General features: G+C 39.3%; 1 protein-coding gene across 2 annotated transcripts in view; it reads left to right on the top strand.

Moving 5' to 3' along the window:
* Nucleotides 1–17,921, top strand: part of tapt1a (transmembrane anterior posterior transformation 1a) — a 51,329-nt gene extending 33,408 nt beyond the window's left edge. The window contains exons 9-15 of one of the 2 annotated variants that reach the window (XM_056472672.1): nt 1,024–1,104; nt 1,468–1,577; nt 1,866–1,925; nt 4,590–4,658; nt 4,926–5,002; nt 14,150–14,313; nt 16,246–17,921. In XM_056472672.1, the coding sequence (XP_056328647.1) occupies nt 1,024–1,104; nt 1,468–1,577; nt 1,866–1,925; nt 4,590–4,658; nt 4,926–5,002; nt 14,150–14,313; nt 16,246–16,496 (812 nt within the window). In that variant the 3' untranslated portion in view covers nt 16,497–17,921. The remainder of the gene's footprint in view (nt 1–1,023; nt 1,105–1,467; nt 1,578–1,865; nt 1,926–4,589; nt 4,659–4,925; nt 5,003–14,149; nt 14,314–16,245) is intronic. The other variant, XM_056472673.1, reaches the window with a different exon arrangement.
* The last annotated feature ends 1,001 nt before the right edge of the window (nt 17,922–18,922 follow it).

The raw sequence follows: 18,922 nt of genomic DNA, 5'->3' as shown, positions 1-18,922 counted from the left end.
TCACCAAGCTTGAACTTTCGAATGCCGTGAATTGCGAAATTCGTCGCACGTACTTGTGTTTTTGGTTTGCCGCAGTCGCATGCCTATGAATGGAAATCTATGGAGCGAAAAGTGCAGTGTGACCGCGGCTTTAGATAGAGCTAGTTTTTCCTACTATTACTAGTTTAACAAACTATTAAAATTGTTTGAAATTAGTTTGACAAATATCTGTATACTGGAATGGAGGTTAGTTTTTTTTACTTTTCTTTTCTTGGTGAAAAACATGGTCTCCCATCATTAGCGCTTTGTAAGCACCGTCTATTTTACATACTGTAGATATAAAAATAAATTAAACATAAACCGATTGTTGTGTGTTTTATGATATGCTTTAATACATTTTTCTTATTATTTACCATGATTACATATAGTTGAAGTCAGAATTATTAGCCCCCCTTTGATTTTCCAAAATGATGTTTAACAGAGCAAAGAAATTTCCACAGTATGTCTGATAATATTTTTCCTTCTGGAGAAAGTCTTATTTGTTTTATTTTGGCTAGAATAAAAGCAGTTTTTAATTTTTTAAAAACCATTTTAAGATCAATATTATTAGCCCCTTTAAGCTATATTTTTATTCTATAGTCTGCAGAACAAACCATTATTATACAATAACTTGCCTAATTACCCTAACCTGCCTAGTTACCCTAATTAACCTAGTTAAGCCTTTAAATGTCACTTTAAGCTGTATAGAAGTGTCTTTAGTCAAATATTATTTACTGTCATCATGGCAAAGATGAAATAAATCAGTTTTTAGAGATGAGTTATTAAAACTATTATGATTAGAAATGTGTTGAACAAATCTTCTCTCTGTTAAACAGAAATTGGGGGGAAAAAAATAAACAGGTGGGCTAATAATTCAGGCGGGCTAATAATTCAGACTTCAGCTGTAGATGTTACATGAAACATTAGGTCATGAAAATTTGCTTGAAAGTCTAATAGTAAAAATATGTATAAACCCTGTCATGTGTTTTTATTTGTGTATTACAGATATAAAGGAACGGTTCACTAATTACGTATTGCTCCTCATCGTGTGCCTGAGGAACATGGAGCAGTTTTCGTGGAACTCAGGTCTGGATTATGACTTTGTTGACTAAAAGGGTTGTTTTAAAGTAGTTGTTGAAATTATTTTCAATTATTTAATGGGATAGTTCAACCAAAAATTAATCATCTGTAGTCATCGACTCAGACTCGACTTTTTTATGGGGAGTAAAAAATGTATTTTTTGATAAACTTGTAACCCTTGATGGAATTTGGAATTGATTGGCTTTTTGGGAGTCAAAAATGTTGATGGTTGATGGTCACTGGTTAAGCACTTTTTTGGGGGCCGGAAATCTATCCTTTGTAATCCTGTCATTCTTCAATGAGGTAGATTCACAATTACAGTGGTAATTTCTTTACCTACTATTTGAAAAGTGGTAATGTTGCTTTCAGATCATCTCTGGGTGCTGCTGCCTGACGTCTTTATGGTGATCATGTCTGAGGTTGCGGTTGACATCGTCAAGCACGCCTTCATCACCAAATTCAATGACATCACAGCTGACGTAAGAACTGCAGATTTATGCTTGAATTTCAAAGTCAATCTGTGGCATTAGAACTACTGTCAGGATTTAACTGATGAACAGTGTTATTTTGATCTTTCTACATAAGTTTATCTTTCAGTCACACACATTAATAGGCAGAGACTATTTAAATGTTCATGTTTTGCAATTTTTTTTTATTATTAGAATTACCCAAATAAACTTTACACTCTCTACACTGTTTTGTGAATCTAAAACATGCCATTTTAGATAGAAGCTTAAAATGCACTTGGCCTTTTTCTTGTTGTTTAGGTCTACAGTGAATATAAAGCCAGCTTGGCCTTTGAACTTGTGAGCAGTCGACAACAAAATGTAAGTTTGTTTGTTTACACTTTATTGTCCCCAATGGGGAAATTTGTCTTGGTCTCTAGGCCCACATTTGTAACACTGAACAGAAACAGACATCAAAACATAAATCAACACAAACATTCAATCATTAGCAAATATTACATATTTAACAGTCTAATTGATGTAGGTAAAAAAGATTTCTCAAAACGATTATATCTGCACACAGGCAGCCTGTATTGTCGGCCAGAAGGCAGTAGCTCATACTCCCAAAACAAACTGTGCGAGGGGTCAGCTAATATTTTATAGCTTCATCCTGAACTGATTGATCATAGAGAGATTGTAAGGATCGTTATTCCCTTTTCCCTATGATTCTCATGGCTGTCTTCACCAGCCCTCCAAGCTTAGCTTTAGATTTAACTGTAATGTTTCCACACCACACAGTAAATCCATAGCATATTATGCTTTCAATCACAGCTTTGTAAAATAAAAACATTACTTTTTGCGGTACCCAAAAAACTCTCAATCTCCATTAAAAAAAAATGCACTGCACTACTGTCTACATGTGGACCCCAGGTAAGCAAACTGAGTGAACACCCAGATATTTACAGGAGCACACTTGTTTAATAGGCTCTGCGTCAATAACCACAGGTGAATGATTTCCAATTGACTTTGAATCAAAGATCATTTCCTCAGTTTTGTTGATATTAATAAGAAGATGGTTTGAAGTGCACCATTTCACAAACCTTTCAACCTCTAAATGGTAGGCTAAATACACTGTATCATCTGAGTATTTTACTATAAGATTACTGGAATTATGACTTACACAGTCATTTGTAAACGGTGTAAACTAAATTAGGGAGCTAACACAGCCTTGGTGAACACCTGTGCTTGTCCTGATCTCTGATAAGCTGTTATTAACCCTGGCTTGCTGCCTTCTATTAGGTAAAAACGAGTTGTACCATTTAATTAAAAGGGGATTTACACTTCACTGCCCCATTTATTTTTGATCAGACTGTGGGGTTTAATTGTATCAAAGGCTGAACTGAAATCAGTGCTAAGTATTGTATGAATTATCAATGTGATATATAAGCATTTAATATAAATGAAAATTTTCTTTTGAGGGGTAATTTATGCGCGCAAGTGTATGGTTAGGTAATATATTTCTATTTAATTACATCATCAAACAATGAACAGTACAATTATTACAGTATTTATTCATATTGATTAACCTTAGTTAATAAAAGTTATTATTAAAAGTTAAAAATGATTCCTCATGCTTATTTTTAAATGCTTTAAAGGGCACATAGTTTACCTCTTTTTTATCATTTAATATTAGTATTATGGTTCTTCTGAGTGTGCCAATTTAGGTTCAGTTTAAAACACAATTCAGATTTTTTTATTATAATGTGTTAAAAAGTGTCATGTTGGGGGCGTGTCCACAGCTCACTGATTTATGGGTGTGTTGCTTCACATGTAGATTAGTTTCAGCTTCCCGGCCAACGTAACAAGGGGGCGGAGCCATGAGCTCACCCGCTCTGTGTTTGAGGAGCAGGAGTGAGAGGATCACCATTCAGTCGTACATGTACGACTCGGACACAGACCAAGCAGAGAGTACAAAATCATTTGTGTCTTTGTACAGTTTTACACCCAACTGTGTGCTAGTTTCACGTGCCGAGCTTGTACACAGAAACTAATAACCACGCACACTGAATTAACTTTGACTGAGGCACCGGATGCACTGCTCGAAGCCGTGACACGGCACACCAGACACTCTCTGTGGCGCACCAGAGACATGAAGTGTCCCGAATCGTCGCGCCACGCATTTTTGAATTTTAAACATAGGTTTCTGCAGCGGTCCGCGGCGCCCAGCCGTCGACTTGAGTGTACCCTGATAGAAACCTATGTTTAGAATTCTAAAACGCATGCTAGTTAAGATCACAGGGAGCTTCTGGGATCGCAAGAAATGCAAACGGCTGAAGTATAAGGTAGACTCAATGAGAAGTACACATGTTTGCAAACCTACCTAAAGATACAACCAATGATTCTGATTAGAGCGATAATGTGGAGAATATTGATCTTGTTATGTGCCCAATGAGCCTTACATCTAAAAATAGAGCTAGTGTGTTTCTTTAGTGATATCGCTTCGAATCACGCTGAAAATGGCAGACGTGAATCAACAAACTGAGGATATGATGACGCACCTGTCAATCAATATTGGTGGGCGGGGGGACCACTCTCCTACGTAAAGTTGCGGTCGGTCTGAAAACGGCTCTAATTGGTCCACCGTTTTTTATGTTGTTAAATTGAAAAAAAAAAGCACTGGGTGTGCTTATATCACCCTAATATGACAGTCTATACACCATACATGCACATATGTCTGTCCAAACAGCTTGAAAAGTAGATTTTTTACCATAGGTGCCTTTTAACATATTAGAGTAATGCGTTACGATATGAGCATAATTCCACCTGAATATTCATTTCATTATTTGTAACTTTGAAGCATATTAACCTATTCTAGTACATACAATAAACTCATTTAAAAATTATAATAATGAAGTAATAATTTATTGAAATAAGTTCAAATGGCCTCTATAAAAGCAATCAGCCCTTGTTTCTGTAAATAAAAAGCCTACTTTTGGCAAAAAATAAGATAAAAAATAAATAATAATTGTGGTTATTGATTGACAGGCCTACACAGATTACAGTGATTCAGTGGCGAGAAGGATGGGCTTCATTCCCCTGCCTCTTGCTGTTCTGGTGAGAAGATGTATTCACATTTTTCAGCTACTCCATTTATTATTGCACATAAATATATGCAGTTGCAATATGATATCTGATATCTGTGGATTTGTATGCTCCTCAGAATAATCAGTGTTAGCTGGCGAGCATGCTCTTTCCAGATTGTAAAATCACCCAGTAGAAAGCAAACAATATGTTAGTCATTTTCTGGAGCACATTGCCTGTGCGTTGCATTTGTGATGCTGATATAGAAGGTGTTTTTTTGTTTGTTTTTGTCTCCTTCAGCTGATTCGTGTGGTGATGAGCTCAGTGAAGATCCAGGGCGCTCTCTCTTCTGTCTGTCTGCTCCTCTTTTATCTTGGGTAAAACGAATTGCCTAAAAGTGTGTTGGCATCACATAATGTGTAATTTCGACTGCACAGTTCAGTGTGCAGCCTGATCCTGCTAGACCTAGAAAGTCTGATTGTTTTGTTTTCCTGCCGTGCTAATATACAGCCTGTGAACGGATTCTGGGAAAAGTTTTGGCCAGTAACATCCCAAATAACAAAATTTTTCTAGCCCAGCTCTGGCCCACACAGTCAGGCTTTGCTTGGCCCATATGTAGCAGGGAATTACGGCACATGACTGGACCAAGTCTGGTTTTCAGACAAGGGCCAAACATGGACGATATCTAGGACCAGTTTCAGTCAAATTAATAACTCATAACTGGGCCTGAACCCTGATTTCACAGTAAAGGTGTTTGCATCTGATTTTGTAGATATGTCCGAGGTTACTGTAGCTAACCTGTGATTCTAATTGTTCTTTACTTTTAGGTTAAATGTCGATACAAACACTTATATTAGAAGATAAGTGTCTTGTGAACACTTACGGCATCTATTGGTACTTTAGATCTGTCGGTTTCAGACTGTTGGATGATTCTCGCATAGACTGATTGGCACGATAATGCATTCACAATGGTATGAACCTTTATTGGGGTGGCCAAATGTATATTCATATTATCTATTATTTTAAAGGTGCTGTATTTACGTTTGACTCTTCTAAATTATAAAAACACCAAAATATGTTTGCAGATGTTTAAGAAACATGCTAAGTGAACATTCTTGTTTATCTGGAAAACAATGCTGAAGTCAGATGTTTTGCTTTGAAAATGTGTGTTACTTGCTGAAAGCCTGTTTTTGTTTTGGTCTCTTTAACCCACCCACTGCCAGTTTAGCCTATTATATTTCAACACCCTGGGTTGTCTTTGTGGAAAACCACATATCTGATTCATTCAGTCATGAATCCTCTCCAAGTATGCATTCGTGACCGAAAATGCGACCTCTGGTGGACAGAAACAGTCTTTCAAATGAGACGCAGATTTATAGTTCCACATGAGGTGGTTATTAAGTAGCAAATAATATAAATATTAATATGTAAACATTAGGTGAGCAGGTTACAGGTTACATTGTAACCCTGTGTCTTCTAACAACACGTTACGTGACGAGATACGCAGTGATAAACAGTTTGGCTGTTTGCACCACACGAAACACGACAGAAATTTAAATACAGCCATTCAGAAGCCCAGAATAGTGCACGCACTGCACTTAATTAAAACATATTAAACCTCTTTAACATTATTAAATGTGCATGCTAAATCACTGATATGTGTTGGCTTGCACTCTTAAAGTTCAGTTCTAAAGTTCAATTTTGAACGGTTTATTTTATTGTCAAGATCTGTGGTGAATCTGCTGCTGCTTTCAGTAGTATGGCAATAAATGTCATGTAAAATGGCATTCAAACTCACATTATTAGCATATAACACTAAATAAAGCACACAAGGTGTCAGGGCCAGTAACACAAAAAAAACCCAAATGCAGGTGAAGACAATGATTTATTGTAGAAGGCAAAAAATCAGACAGATCAGTCCATATGCAAAATTGAAAAAAGAAAAAAAAATCCTTTAGAAGGCAATGTCTCAGTTTCAGGGGGGAAGACACAAAAACTCTGTTCAACAAATGGAATCAAAATGCTCGTCAGCAAGCAGTCTTCAGTCTAATAGAAAGAACAAAAAATTACTCAGTCCGAAAAAATGAATAACAAATGGCAAAAAGAAAATACTTGCAGACTTTGCTGGAATAGTTTGGGAGAGAATGACTGGAAATAACCAGGAACAAAAAATAGACTGGCCAGTAGAAACAGAGGCAGGTGAATTGGTCAAAACCAGGCCAGTGTCCAGGACATCATAAATTCAGGCAGCGCAAGAGCAATGACTTCTGGCAAGCCAGGGACTACACAGAAAGGCTGGGAAGGTAGGGAGAGAGTCCTGGAGTCAAACAGAAAAAGGTTAACTAAAAACATTCAGTTCACCTATCTGGGATGTTGCAGGGTCAGAAGCAAACAACAATCTGGCATTGAACAGCACAAACAAAAGAGAATATATAGGGGAGCTAACGAGGAGAAAATGAGCAAAGACAGGTGAAACAAAATCAACTAAATGAATGAGAATGAGGGGGTGGAGAGAAACAATTAGGAGCACAATCAAAGGAACATGTGGCTAGTACAAACAAACAAAACAGATAGAACCAGCCGATCAGCCAGGAGTCCTGACAGTACCCCCCCCCTCCAGGATCGCCACTGGGCGATCCCAAGGGAGGAATCTGTCGGCTGTGAAACTCCTCAATCAACGACTGGTCCAAAATATTGCGAGCCGGGACCCAACATCTCTCCTCCGCACCATATCCCTCCCAATCTACAAGGTACTGGAATCCACGTCCTCTACGCCTGCATTCTAACAATCTCCTAACTGTGAACGCTGGAGAGCCCTCAATGAGACGGGGGGGAGGGGGGGAAACAGTAGGAACAGTAGGATTAAGGGAGCTATGAAAAACAGGTTTAATTCGGGATACATGAAATACCGGATGGACACGACGAAGGGAAGTTGGGAGCCTGAGACGTACCGCCGCCGGACTGAGGACCTTGACAATAGGGTATGGCCCAATGAACCGCGGAGCCAGTTTACGGGCTGGCACCTTAAGTGGCAGGTCCTTTGTGGAAAGCCATACCCTCTGCCCACAAATGTACCTAGGAGCCGGAGTCCGACGACGGTTAGCGGAGGTTCTAATACGTCTTTCAGCCTGAAGGAGGGCTTTTCTAGCCCTTCGCCAAGTGCGATGGCACCTTTGGATAAGAGCCTGGACAAAGGGAACCGCAGCCTCAGGCTCCTGTGAAGAAAAGAGAGGTGGTTGATAACCCATGCAACACTGAAATGGAGAGAGTCCAGTAGAAGAATTGGGTAGAGAATTATGGGCATATTCGGCCCAGGTAAGCTGCTGGCTCCACGAGGAGGGGTTGTGAGAGACAAGACAACGAAGCATCTGCTCTAGGGCCTGGTTGGCCCGCTCTGACTGCCCGTTGGTCTGAGGATGGAAGCCTGACGACAGACTGGTGGAAGCACCAATCTGTCGGCAGAACTCCCTCCAGAAATTGGAGACGAACTGGGGCCCCCTGTCAGAGACCACATCCACCGGAAGGCCATGTATCCGGAAGACGTGGTCTACCACCACCAGTGCGGTCTCCTTAGCAGAGGGAAGCTTAGGGAGGGGAATGAAGTGGACCGCCTTGGAAAAGCGATCCACCACTGTAAGAACAACAGAATTACCGTTAGAAAGGGGAAGGCCGGTTATAAAGTCCAGAGATATGTGGGACCAAGGGCGGGTGGGGACGGGAAGGGGTTGAAGCAGACCAACGGGAGGTTTATTGGATGGCTTATTCTGAGCACAGACCGAGCAGGCAGCAACAAACAGACTGACCTCTCTAGCCATGGAAGGCCACCAAAACCGCTGACGGACAGATGCCAACGTCCTCCTCACTCCTGGGTGGCAAGTGAGTTTAGATGAGTGGCTCCACTGTAGGACAGAAGAACGAAGCAATTTGGGAACAAACAACAGATTCGCTGGGCATCCCTCAGGCACTTTAGCTCCCTGAAGAGCCTCTCTGACCTGTGATTCAATGTCCCAGACAACAGCTGCCACCACCCGCCCAGGATGGATAATAGGCTTGGGTGTGAGGCTGTCCCCTGGGCCATCGAATTGCCGGGAAAGGGCATCTGGCTTTACATTTTTGGAACCAGGACGGTAAGATAAAATAAAATTAAAGCGCCCAAAAAATAATGCCCAGCGAGCCTGCCGTGAATTTAATCTCTTGGCTGAACGAACATATTCAAGATTCTTATGATCTGTCCAGACCAAGAATGGCTCTGAAGTCCCCTCCAGCCAGTGGCGCCACTCATCTAAAGCCAACTTAACTGCCAACAACTCCCTGTTACCTATATCGTAGTTTCGTTCAGCTGGGGATAGACGATGGGAGAAGTAGGCACAAGGGTGCACCTTGCCATCTGCTGGGGACCGCTGTGAAAGGACCGCCCCAACCCCAACCTCCGAAGCATCCACCTCCACAATAAATTGCCTCTCAGGATCTGGGAAAGAAAGAACAGGAGCAGAAGAAAAGCAAGTCTTAAGCCTTTCAAAAGCACCCTGAGCCTGAGAAGACCACTGAAAGGGAGTTCTTGTGGAGGTGAGAGCCGTCAAGGATGCAGCAATTTGACTATAGTTGCGGATGAAACGACGGTAAAAGTTAGAAAAGCCTAAGAAACGCTGCAGAGCCTTGCGAGAATCAGGAGTCGGCCAGTTGGAGACGGCCCTTACCTTGGCTGGATCTACACGGATACCCTCTGCAGAGACAATGAACCCCAGGAACGGAACCGACTTAGTATGGAACGAGCACTTCTCAGCCTTGACGTACAACTGATTCTCCAGCAGCCGTTGCAACACCTGTCTGACGTGCTGGATGTGCTCCTGGAGAGAATGGGAAAAGATCAATATATCGTCAAGATATACAAATACAAACTTGTTCACCATATCTCTCAGCACGTCATTGACCAGGGTCTGGAAGACAGCCGGGGCATTGGTTAACCCAAAAGGCATTACCCGGTACTCAAAGTGCCCAGTGGGAGTGTTGAAGGCTGTCTTCCACTCATCCCCCTCACGTATGCGGACCAGGTGGTAAGCGTTGCGGAGGTCTAACTTCGTGAAGAATCCTGCACCCTGCAACAACTCAAAGGCTGAAGACATTAAAGGTAGGGGGTACCTGTTCTTAATTGTAATGTCATTCAGCCCCCGATAATCGATGCAGGGTCGCAGGGACCCATCCTTCTTCTCCACGAAGAAAAACCCCGCACCCGCTGGAGAGGAGGAGGATCGGATGAGGCCGGCTGCCAGAGAGTCGCTGATGTACTTGTCCATGGCTACACGCTCAGGACCAGAAAGGGAGTACAACCTGCCCCGAGGAGGAGAAGTTCCCGGGAGCAGATTGATGGCACAATCATAAGGTCGGTGCGGTGGGAGAGATATGGCCCGGGACTTGCTAAAGACCAGACGAAGATCATGGTAGATCACTGGAACACCAGACAGATCAGCTGCCTCCACCTGAGAAACAGAAAGCACAGAGCCAGGAGACAAGGCAGAACCCAAACAATGTTTAAGACAAAAAGGACTCCAGGACAGGACAGAATTCTTGGCCCATTCAATATGAGGATTGTGTTTTATCAGCCAGGGGTGTCCTAACACAATGGAATTACAAGGGGACTCTAGCAGATAAAACACAATCTCCTCACGGTGGTTGCCAGAAATAATGAGACTTACTGGGACAGTGGTGAAAGAAATGAGGGCAAGATGTGATCCATTTAAGGCTCGAGCAGTCAAGGGAATCTGTAAAGGAGTTGTAGGAAGCCCCCATTTGGCAGCCAGAGCAGAGTCCATAAAATTCCCCTCTGCCCCAGAGTCGACCAAAACAGCACATGGGTGATAGGAGTTACCCCACTGAACAGTGGCAGGAAGGAGAGTGCGTGCTATGGGGGGATCATTGACAGGAGTTACGCTCACCAATACCCCCCTGGCTACTGGCGAGCATTGCCTTTTAACGGACATGTTGAAGCAAAATGGCCAGATCTGCCACAGTAAAGGCATAGACCATTGGTTATGCGGCGCTTCCTCTCCTCTGCTGAGAGTCGGGTACGGCCAATCTGCATGGGCTCGGACTCCTGGAAAGTATCAAGACTAGTGGGGGAAAGAGGATCTTGGGCCCCTCCTTGTCTCCAAGTTAAACGAGCCATACGGTTGCGCTGACGTAGTGCTAGACGATTATCCACCCTGATGGCCAGGTCCACCAGACCATCAAATTCAGTAGGGAGCTCTTGAGCTGCTATTTCGTCTTGGATTTCATCCCTGAGTCCATGCAGAAACTGGTCCCATTGTGCTGCTGCATTCCAACCACATGAGGCTGCCAGAGTTCGAAACTGGATGGAATAATCAGAAACAGAGCGATCCCCCTGTCGAAGAGAAACCAAAAGTCTTGCTGCCTCACGCCCATGAACAGACCGGTCAAAAACTTTGATCATCTCTTTTTCAAAATCATTGAAGTTAAAACAGTAAGGAAATTTGCCTTGCCATACTGTGGTTCCCCATTCACGAGCCCGGCCAGTCAGAAGCGTGATTACATAAGCTACCTTGGCTTCTTCAGAAGAAAACGTGGCTGGTTGGAGGGAGAATACCACTGAGCACTGGGTCAGGAAGGCTCGACAGACAGAAGGGTCCCCATCATAGTGAGGTGGGGGATTTGCTCTGGGCTCTGGGTAACGATGGACAGGGAGGGGAGCTGAGTGAGCTGACATTTGCTCAGTACGGAGTTGCAGAAGCTGAGCAGTTAGGTCTGCAATCTGGGATCCCATCATTTCCAAGACCCGGTTGGATGAGGTGAGCTGGCTTTCATGGCGACCTAATAGAGTTCCCTGCTGGGCCAGCGCTGCTCTCACAGAATCTTCATCTGCTGGGTCCATTCTGGCCAGATTGTTCTGTCAGGGCCAGTAACACAAAAAAACCCAAATGCAGGTGAAGACAATGATTTATTGTAGAAGGCAAAAAATCAGACAGATCAGTCCATATGCAAAATTGAAAAAAGAAAAAAAATCCTTTAGAAGGCAATGTCTCAGTTTCAGGGGGGAAGACACAAAAACTCTGTTCAACAAATGGAATCAAAATGCTCGTCAGCAAGCAGTCTTCAGTCTAATAGAAAGAACAAAAAATTACTCAGTCCGAAAAAATGAATAACAAATGGCAAAAAGAAAATACTTGCAGACTTTGCTGGAATAGTTTGGGAGAGAATGACTGGAAATAACCAGGAACAAAAAATAGACTGGCCAGTAGAAACAGAGGCAGGTGAATTGGTCAAAACCAGGCCAGTGTCCAGGACATCATAAATTCAGGCAGCGCAAGAGCAATGACTTCTGGCAAGCCAGGGACTACACAGAAAGGCTGGGAAGGTAGGGAGAGAGTCCTGGAGTCAAACAGAAAAAGGTTAACTAAAAACATTCAGTTCACCTATCTGGGATGTTGCAGGGTCAGAAGCAAACAACAATCTGGCATTGAACAGCACAAACAAAAGAGAATATATAGGGGAGCTAACGAGGAGAAAATGAGCAAAGACAGGTGAAACAAAATCAACTAAATGAATGAGAATGAGGGGGTGGAGAGAAACAATTAGGAGCACAATCAAAGGAACATGTGGCTAGTACAAACAAACAAAACAGATAGAACCAGCCGATCAGCCAGGAGTCCTGACACAAGGTGTACCTGAGGTGATCATAGTCAGTTTTTTGATGTTCAGAAACTGAAGCGTTTCTAAAATAGAAATTTTAGGTGTTGGTTAGCAACTCCTGTTGGTGTTGTCAATGTGGCAACCTGCATTTGAGTGGAGTCTTCAGAGGAGGGGCTGAGCGCAATACCTGTAGTTCAACCACTGGGTGTTAAACTTAAATACTGCACTTTTAAAGGCCTGACCTCCATACATACAGGGGCAATCCCCTTGCCTTGTTGTTTGGGGTTAATTTTGCTAGCTCACATTCTTATACTTAAGGTAAACAATTAGGGCCCTATCATACACCCGGCGCAATGTGGCGCAAGGCGCGACACAATTATTGTTTGCTAGTTTTAGCTTGGCGCAAGAGTCGTTTTGACGTTTTGTGCCACGCTGTTTAAATAGCAATTGAATTTGCGCTCATATGTGCGCGCATAGGCGTTCTGATCTAAAAAAGGAGCATGTTGAGGCGCATTGCTAGCGCGTTGCTATTTTGAGAAACTTTAATAGACTGTTCTATAGACCAGAACAAAGCCAGTCTAAAGTCCATCACAGAGCGCGTTAGTTATGCACCTCGCTTACACATTGCTTAATACACACATGATGTACAGCAATACGCAAATATCATTACATATGAAAAAGAATTTAAATATTAAGGATATTATTGTCTCGCCCACATAAATATAAAAACCATACTTTCATGCCTTCATCTCGGGGAGGCTTTTTCAGTTTATTCATAACAATTTGCTTTTGTATAATGTTATTATTATTATTAGCAGTATTATTTATTATGCATATTTATTATTGTTTTAGACCATATGGGGCACAGCATGTGTATTAGGATATAACTCAGTTGTTTGAACACACTTCTTTATTATTGTTCATTTATTAGTTTGCTGGAAATTAGCACTGAATTTAGAAATAGTTTTAAAACAAATCTTTGCGCCTAACAGATGAAATTAATTATTTATATGCTAATGGATGTCTGTGCGTACAAGAAGTTTCTCTATCCACGAGAGTGAAAGTGAAAGTAAACAATGAGGAGGCTCATCTCTCATTCTTGTGCTGTAGATGATCTGTTTAACTGTTTTCTCTCTAGTGAAGGGTTCAGTTTTTACACTTACAAAGTCCGTCATGTAAATAGCAAATGCGTTGTAGCGCGATGCAACTGACTCTTAAAGGGAATAGGAGATGAGACTCTGATTGGTTTATTCTCAAAACACACCTATAACTCATTAAGAAAATAAGCTCAACCCTTTTAGACCATGCGCCGTGGTGCAAAGCGGATTTTTCCATCCTTATATTAGTAAAAGTGGATTCTGACAAAACCCTTAATGCGTTTGCGCCCTGCGCTTTGCACTTTGCGCATGGATCGTCAAAATAGAGCCCTCATTCTGTGCAAGATAATCCACTGAAAACTGTTTATTTTGGTCATATTCAATCAAAGTCTGACCATTTTTATTCTGCGTTTTGAGCAGCGGTCCTTCTGTTAATGTCAACCTGAGAGTTTCCATAGCAACTGTATAGTAATATTCTTAACCACACACCTCTTACCATTAATTTGCTATGAGGTAAAGCAGCTATGAGGGAATAATGTACAAAAGAAAGCCGCGCTCCCTACTCAATATTCTAATTCATTTGGATGTACGTCAACTTGCTGAAATAAAACTCCCAGCAACTTCCGGTTCAAACAATTTTTAATTTAATGTGGTTACATGAAGCTGTCTTTCTCATTTTTCTAATACCTGCTGATATCTTTAGCAACATTTTAGCAATATTGTGAAAGGAACTTTGGCTTTCAGTCAGGTTTTTAGATTGTTTGTTTTTGTCTGATTCTGCAGGTTGATAACACTGAAAGTGTTGAATAGTATCATTATTCTGGGAAAGTCCTGTCGTTATGTGAAAGAAGCTAAAATGGAGGGTAAGCTGTTTGAAAGACCAAACCCTCAGACCCCAAAACAGACTCCCAAGAAAACCAACCCAGCCAGATCTCCTCCACCGGCAGGTAACTCCAGTTCAGATTACTAAAGTAATGTTTAATTTTGTCCCATACTTGCTTACTGTTTTTTTTTTGGTAACCCAAACATTTTTATCATCATGTGATCTCTTATAACAAAATCACATGATTTTTTTTTATGTGCATACTGGAATTTGTTCGGTAAAAGTGTTTCCATCGTAGTTTATGCACATTTTTTCTTATTGAATAAAATGCTTATCCTACTCAGTTATGCACATACGTTTTTTTATGCACATTTTAAAAATTAATGCGCATCTTGCAGTTTTCATCAACCATCAACCATCAACCAAAATGCGCATAAAAATAGGTGGATGGAAACATGGTTAATGAGTGCTGTTTATCTGACATGACACAGCAGGAGAAGCAGACATGCATGGTAAAACGTTGGGCGGGGACAACCAGCTCATTTGCATTTAAAGCCACAGGCAACAAAAACAGCTACAATTTCCTCAAAATTCCTTTATTCAGCTGAATATAATAAATGAGCCTTTTAAAGTCTAAAGTCCCTTTCCACCTTGACATTTTTTTATTTAATTAGCTCAAAAAAATCTATTACCGGTTTATTTTAGTATGATCATTACATAATTTTTTTAATTGCTGATAAAATTGCATTTTGCTAAGTTATTTATATCATGAGAAGTAATATTATCAAAAACACTTAACAACAATATTGTGTATTTTTCCAGCATCGTGCAGATGCTAGCACCTCATCTAGTCCACATTTTTAAATTATAATTCTTTACCACTTATGTGCACCCCTGCTAATTACGGTTGAGTCGATAGACGTTGCCATCGTCCATCGCTGATGGCTGATAGACATCATAATGCTAAGCCGTCATCGCGATGCCCCGCCCCTATCGCTGCAGCAACCCACTCATGAAAAATACACATTTACATCTTGTTTACTCTACATCCACACTGGCGTTTCATATAGCATTTTTGAAAAGATCCATCCACACTATATCACTGAAAAAAAGAACGCACATCACGTGGCCATATACACACTCTGGCATGCGCTGCAGCACATGACTGAACTCCAGGCAGCCAGCTAGTGCTTTGAGCACAAAACCCCAGAGAGGAGTCCACGTCGGACGGTTTATCAAGGGTGTACCGCTGGATGGCGTCTCACTGTAGTTGTTAAACGTGATATTTAATTCATCTCGTCTCTATCTAACGACTCTTCAGTCTTTTGAATTGATCAGGTAACGTGTTTTAGCATCAGTACACTGCATCAATCTTTCACTTTCACGCTTGTACTTAGTCATTTTAGCGAAATCCTAAGATACTGTAGGTTGGTTGTTGTTGGTTGTGCAGCTTTTTTACCAACCAAGTTTGTCGACGCCATTATAATGACACAGATCACTCTGCCTATTCATGCCAGAGTCCCACAGAAAAAGAGATTGACAGGTGGTAATTTGTGTGTAACTTATGTTTATTTATAATTTGGTTATGGGTAAAACAAAGACCATGCGGGTCAGGTAGTTGAAACGGTAGGCTACAAATAATTAATTCATTATGAATTAATAATATATTCATATATAATTAATTCACCACTGCCTATGACGACGATGCCATCGTCCATCGCAATGTTTCACCATTAGACATCGCTCAACCCTACTGCTAATAGTAATATTACTATCCAAAATCAAGTGCTCAGGGTTAGCTTAGTTAATGTACTGGTGCACTTTGGGTAAGGATTCATCAGAATAAACAGCAAAAGAAAGTCCAAAGCACTTGAAAAATGTGGAAAAAAAATATTCAAAAGCCTTTATTGACTTTTAATATTTTTTCCACATTTTCCGAGCGCCTTGGACTTTCTTTTGCTGTTTATTCTGAGTAAGATGACAATCTGCATAAGCTTTAAACTTTGAGTTTATGATATATAAATTTCTTTTGACTTGTTTATTTACCTTCATTCAGCTGAACCAAAAATGCATCGACCCTCCGCCTCCATCACGAAGCAGCCGACCCCTCAAGCAAAGCCTTTTCCTTCACCTCCGGCCCCTAAACCCAAGGAGACCACCGATCCTCCTCCAGATCCTCCTTCTCCCAATCCAGAGGAGATAATCAGCGGTGACACTCAGCAATCTACTGAACTCAAACACAGGACCAGCAAAAAGGATCTGCTGGAGATCGACCGCTTCACGATATGTGGAAACCGTATCGGGTAAACTTTAACCTCATCACCCCCACAGCCAATGCTCAGGAACGAAAGTCTACAAAGCTTAACCGTGAGAGGGTTTTCAATGAGCTCTTCAGAGATTGCTTCTGTTCATCTCTGACTGGAAAATAATGTTTCCACGAACATTTCAAAGCAAGAGTCTGTTCACTCTTGGTAGACTGGCATCATGTGGTGTGGAGTCTAGTAAATATTGCCGTAGGATGTAATTGTCTCGGTTTTATCAGAGACTATTTAAATGAGGCATGAACATCATACAAACTAGGCTCTGCCCACTCACAATTTGAGTGCACTGCAAAAAATGCTTGTCTTGGAGGTTTTGTCAAAGATATCTACAAATTCTTTAATCAAGAAGCCTTTTCTACACAAGTAAAAATGTTGTTGTTTTCAGAAATAAGAAGTCAAAATTAAGTGAGTTTTTCATTAAAACAAGCTAAATAAGCTGCCAAGTGGGGTGAGCAAAATAATCTTGTTTTTTTCTTTGAAGTAAGATATTTAAGTTTTTTGTTTACCCCATTGGCAGATTATTTTGCCGGTTTTAAAGAAAAATCTCGCTTATTATTTACTTATTATTTCTGAAAACAAGACAATATTTGTTTACTTGTCTAGAAAAAGCTTCAATTCATCAAACAACAATTGTTTGATCTGTAGCAAATCAAAAAATAAGTAAATAAATGAAATTATATAAAAATATAAACAATAATAATAATAATAATCATGTTTTTGCTTTGAAATAAATTTATTTTTTTGGGTAACACTTTAAAATAATGGTCCATTAGTTCATGTATTTACTAACATGAACAAACTATTAGTAATACATTTATAACTGTGTTTATTCATCTTTGTTAATATTTGTTAACGCTATTTAAGTGTAATACTGTTAGTTCATGTTAACTCACAGCGAACAACTTTGGATTTTAATAATGCATTAGTTAATGTTGAACTATGATCAGGAAGTGCTCTACAAGATTATTCATGCTTAGTTAATGTTAGTAAATGCATTAACTAATGGACCGTTATTCTAAAGTGTTTGCTTTTTTTGTTTACCACACTGGCCGATTATTCATCTTAATTTTTACTTATTATTTCTGAAAACAAGACAATGTTTTGTACTTGTCAGTAAGCTTCAGTTTATTTAACAACAGTTCTTTGATCTGTAGCCAATAAGAAAGAATAAATAAAATTATATAAAAAGTAATCATGATTTTCTCTTTGAAATAAGATCATTTTTGTTTACCCCTCTGGCAGATTATTTGGCTTGTTTTAAAAAAAATCTCCCTCTAATATTTACTTATTATTTCTGGAAACAACAATATTTTTCTCGGTCTAGAAAAAGCTTCAATTCATTAAACAACATTTGTTTGTTCTGTAGAATAATCAAAAAGATAATAAAATAAAATTATTTTAAAAATAATAATAATCATGTTTTTCTCTTTGAAATAAGATTATTTTTTGTTTACCACATTGGCAGATTATTTATCTTGTTTTAAAAATATATATATCGCCTAATATTTACTTATTATTTCTAAAAACGAAAAAAAAATTTACTTGTCTAGAAAACACTTCAATTCATCAAACATCAGTTGTTTGTTCTGTAGCCAATCAATAATAATAATAATAATAATAATAATAATAATATTAGTAGTATTTAAAATAATGATGCTTTCACTTTGAAACAAGATTATTTCTCATTGGCAGATTATTTATCTTGTTTTAATGAAAAATCTCCCCCTAATATTTACATATTATTTCTGGAAACAACAATATTTTTCTCGGTCTAGAAAAAGCTTCAATTCATTAAACAACAGTTGTTTGTTCTGTAGTATAATCATAAAAATAATGAAATAAAATTATTTAAAAAAATAATAATAATCATGTTTTTCTCTTTGAAATAAGATTATTTTTTGTTTACCACATTGGCAGATTATTTATCTTGTTTTAAAAATATATATATCGCCTTGTTTAATGTTTACTTATTATTTCTAAAAACGAACTTTTTTTTACTTGTCTAGAAAACACTTCAATTCATCAAACATCAGTTGTTTGTTCTGTAGCCAATCAATAATAATATTAATAATAATAATAATAATAATAATAATAATAATAATAATAGTAGTAGTATTTAAAATAATGATGCTTTCACTTTGAAACAAGATTATTTCTCATTGGCAGATTATTTATCTTGTTTTAATGAAAAATCTCCCCTAATATTTACTTATTATTTCTGAAAACAAGACAATATTTTTTTATTTGTCTAGAAAAAGTTTCAATTCATTAAACAACAGTTGTTTGATCTGTAGCCTATTAAAAATAAATAAATAAAATGATAAAAAATAATGTTTTCACTTTAAAAATAAGATTTTATTCTGTTTACCACATTGGCAGATTATTGGTTTTAAGAAAAATCTCGCATTTTAT

Source organism: Danio aesculapii, chromosome 14 (genome assembly GCF_903798145.1).
Source record: "Danio aesculapii chromosome 14, fDanAes4.1, whole genome shotgun sequence".
Classification (NCBI taxonomy): Eukaryota; Metazoa; Chordata; class Actinopteri; order Cypriniformes; family Danionidae; genus Danio; species Danio aesculapii.
Note: the sequence above shows the minus strand (reverse complement) of the source record. Positions and strands in the feature narration are given on the sequence as shown.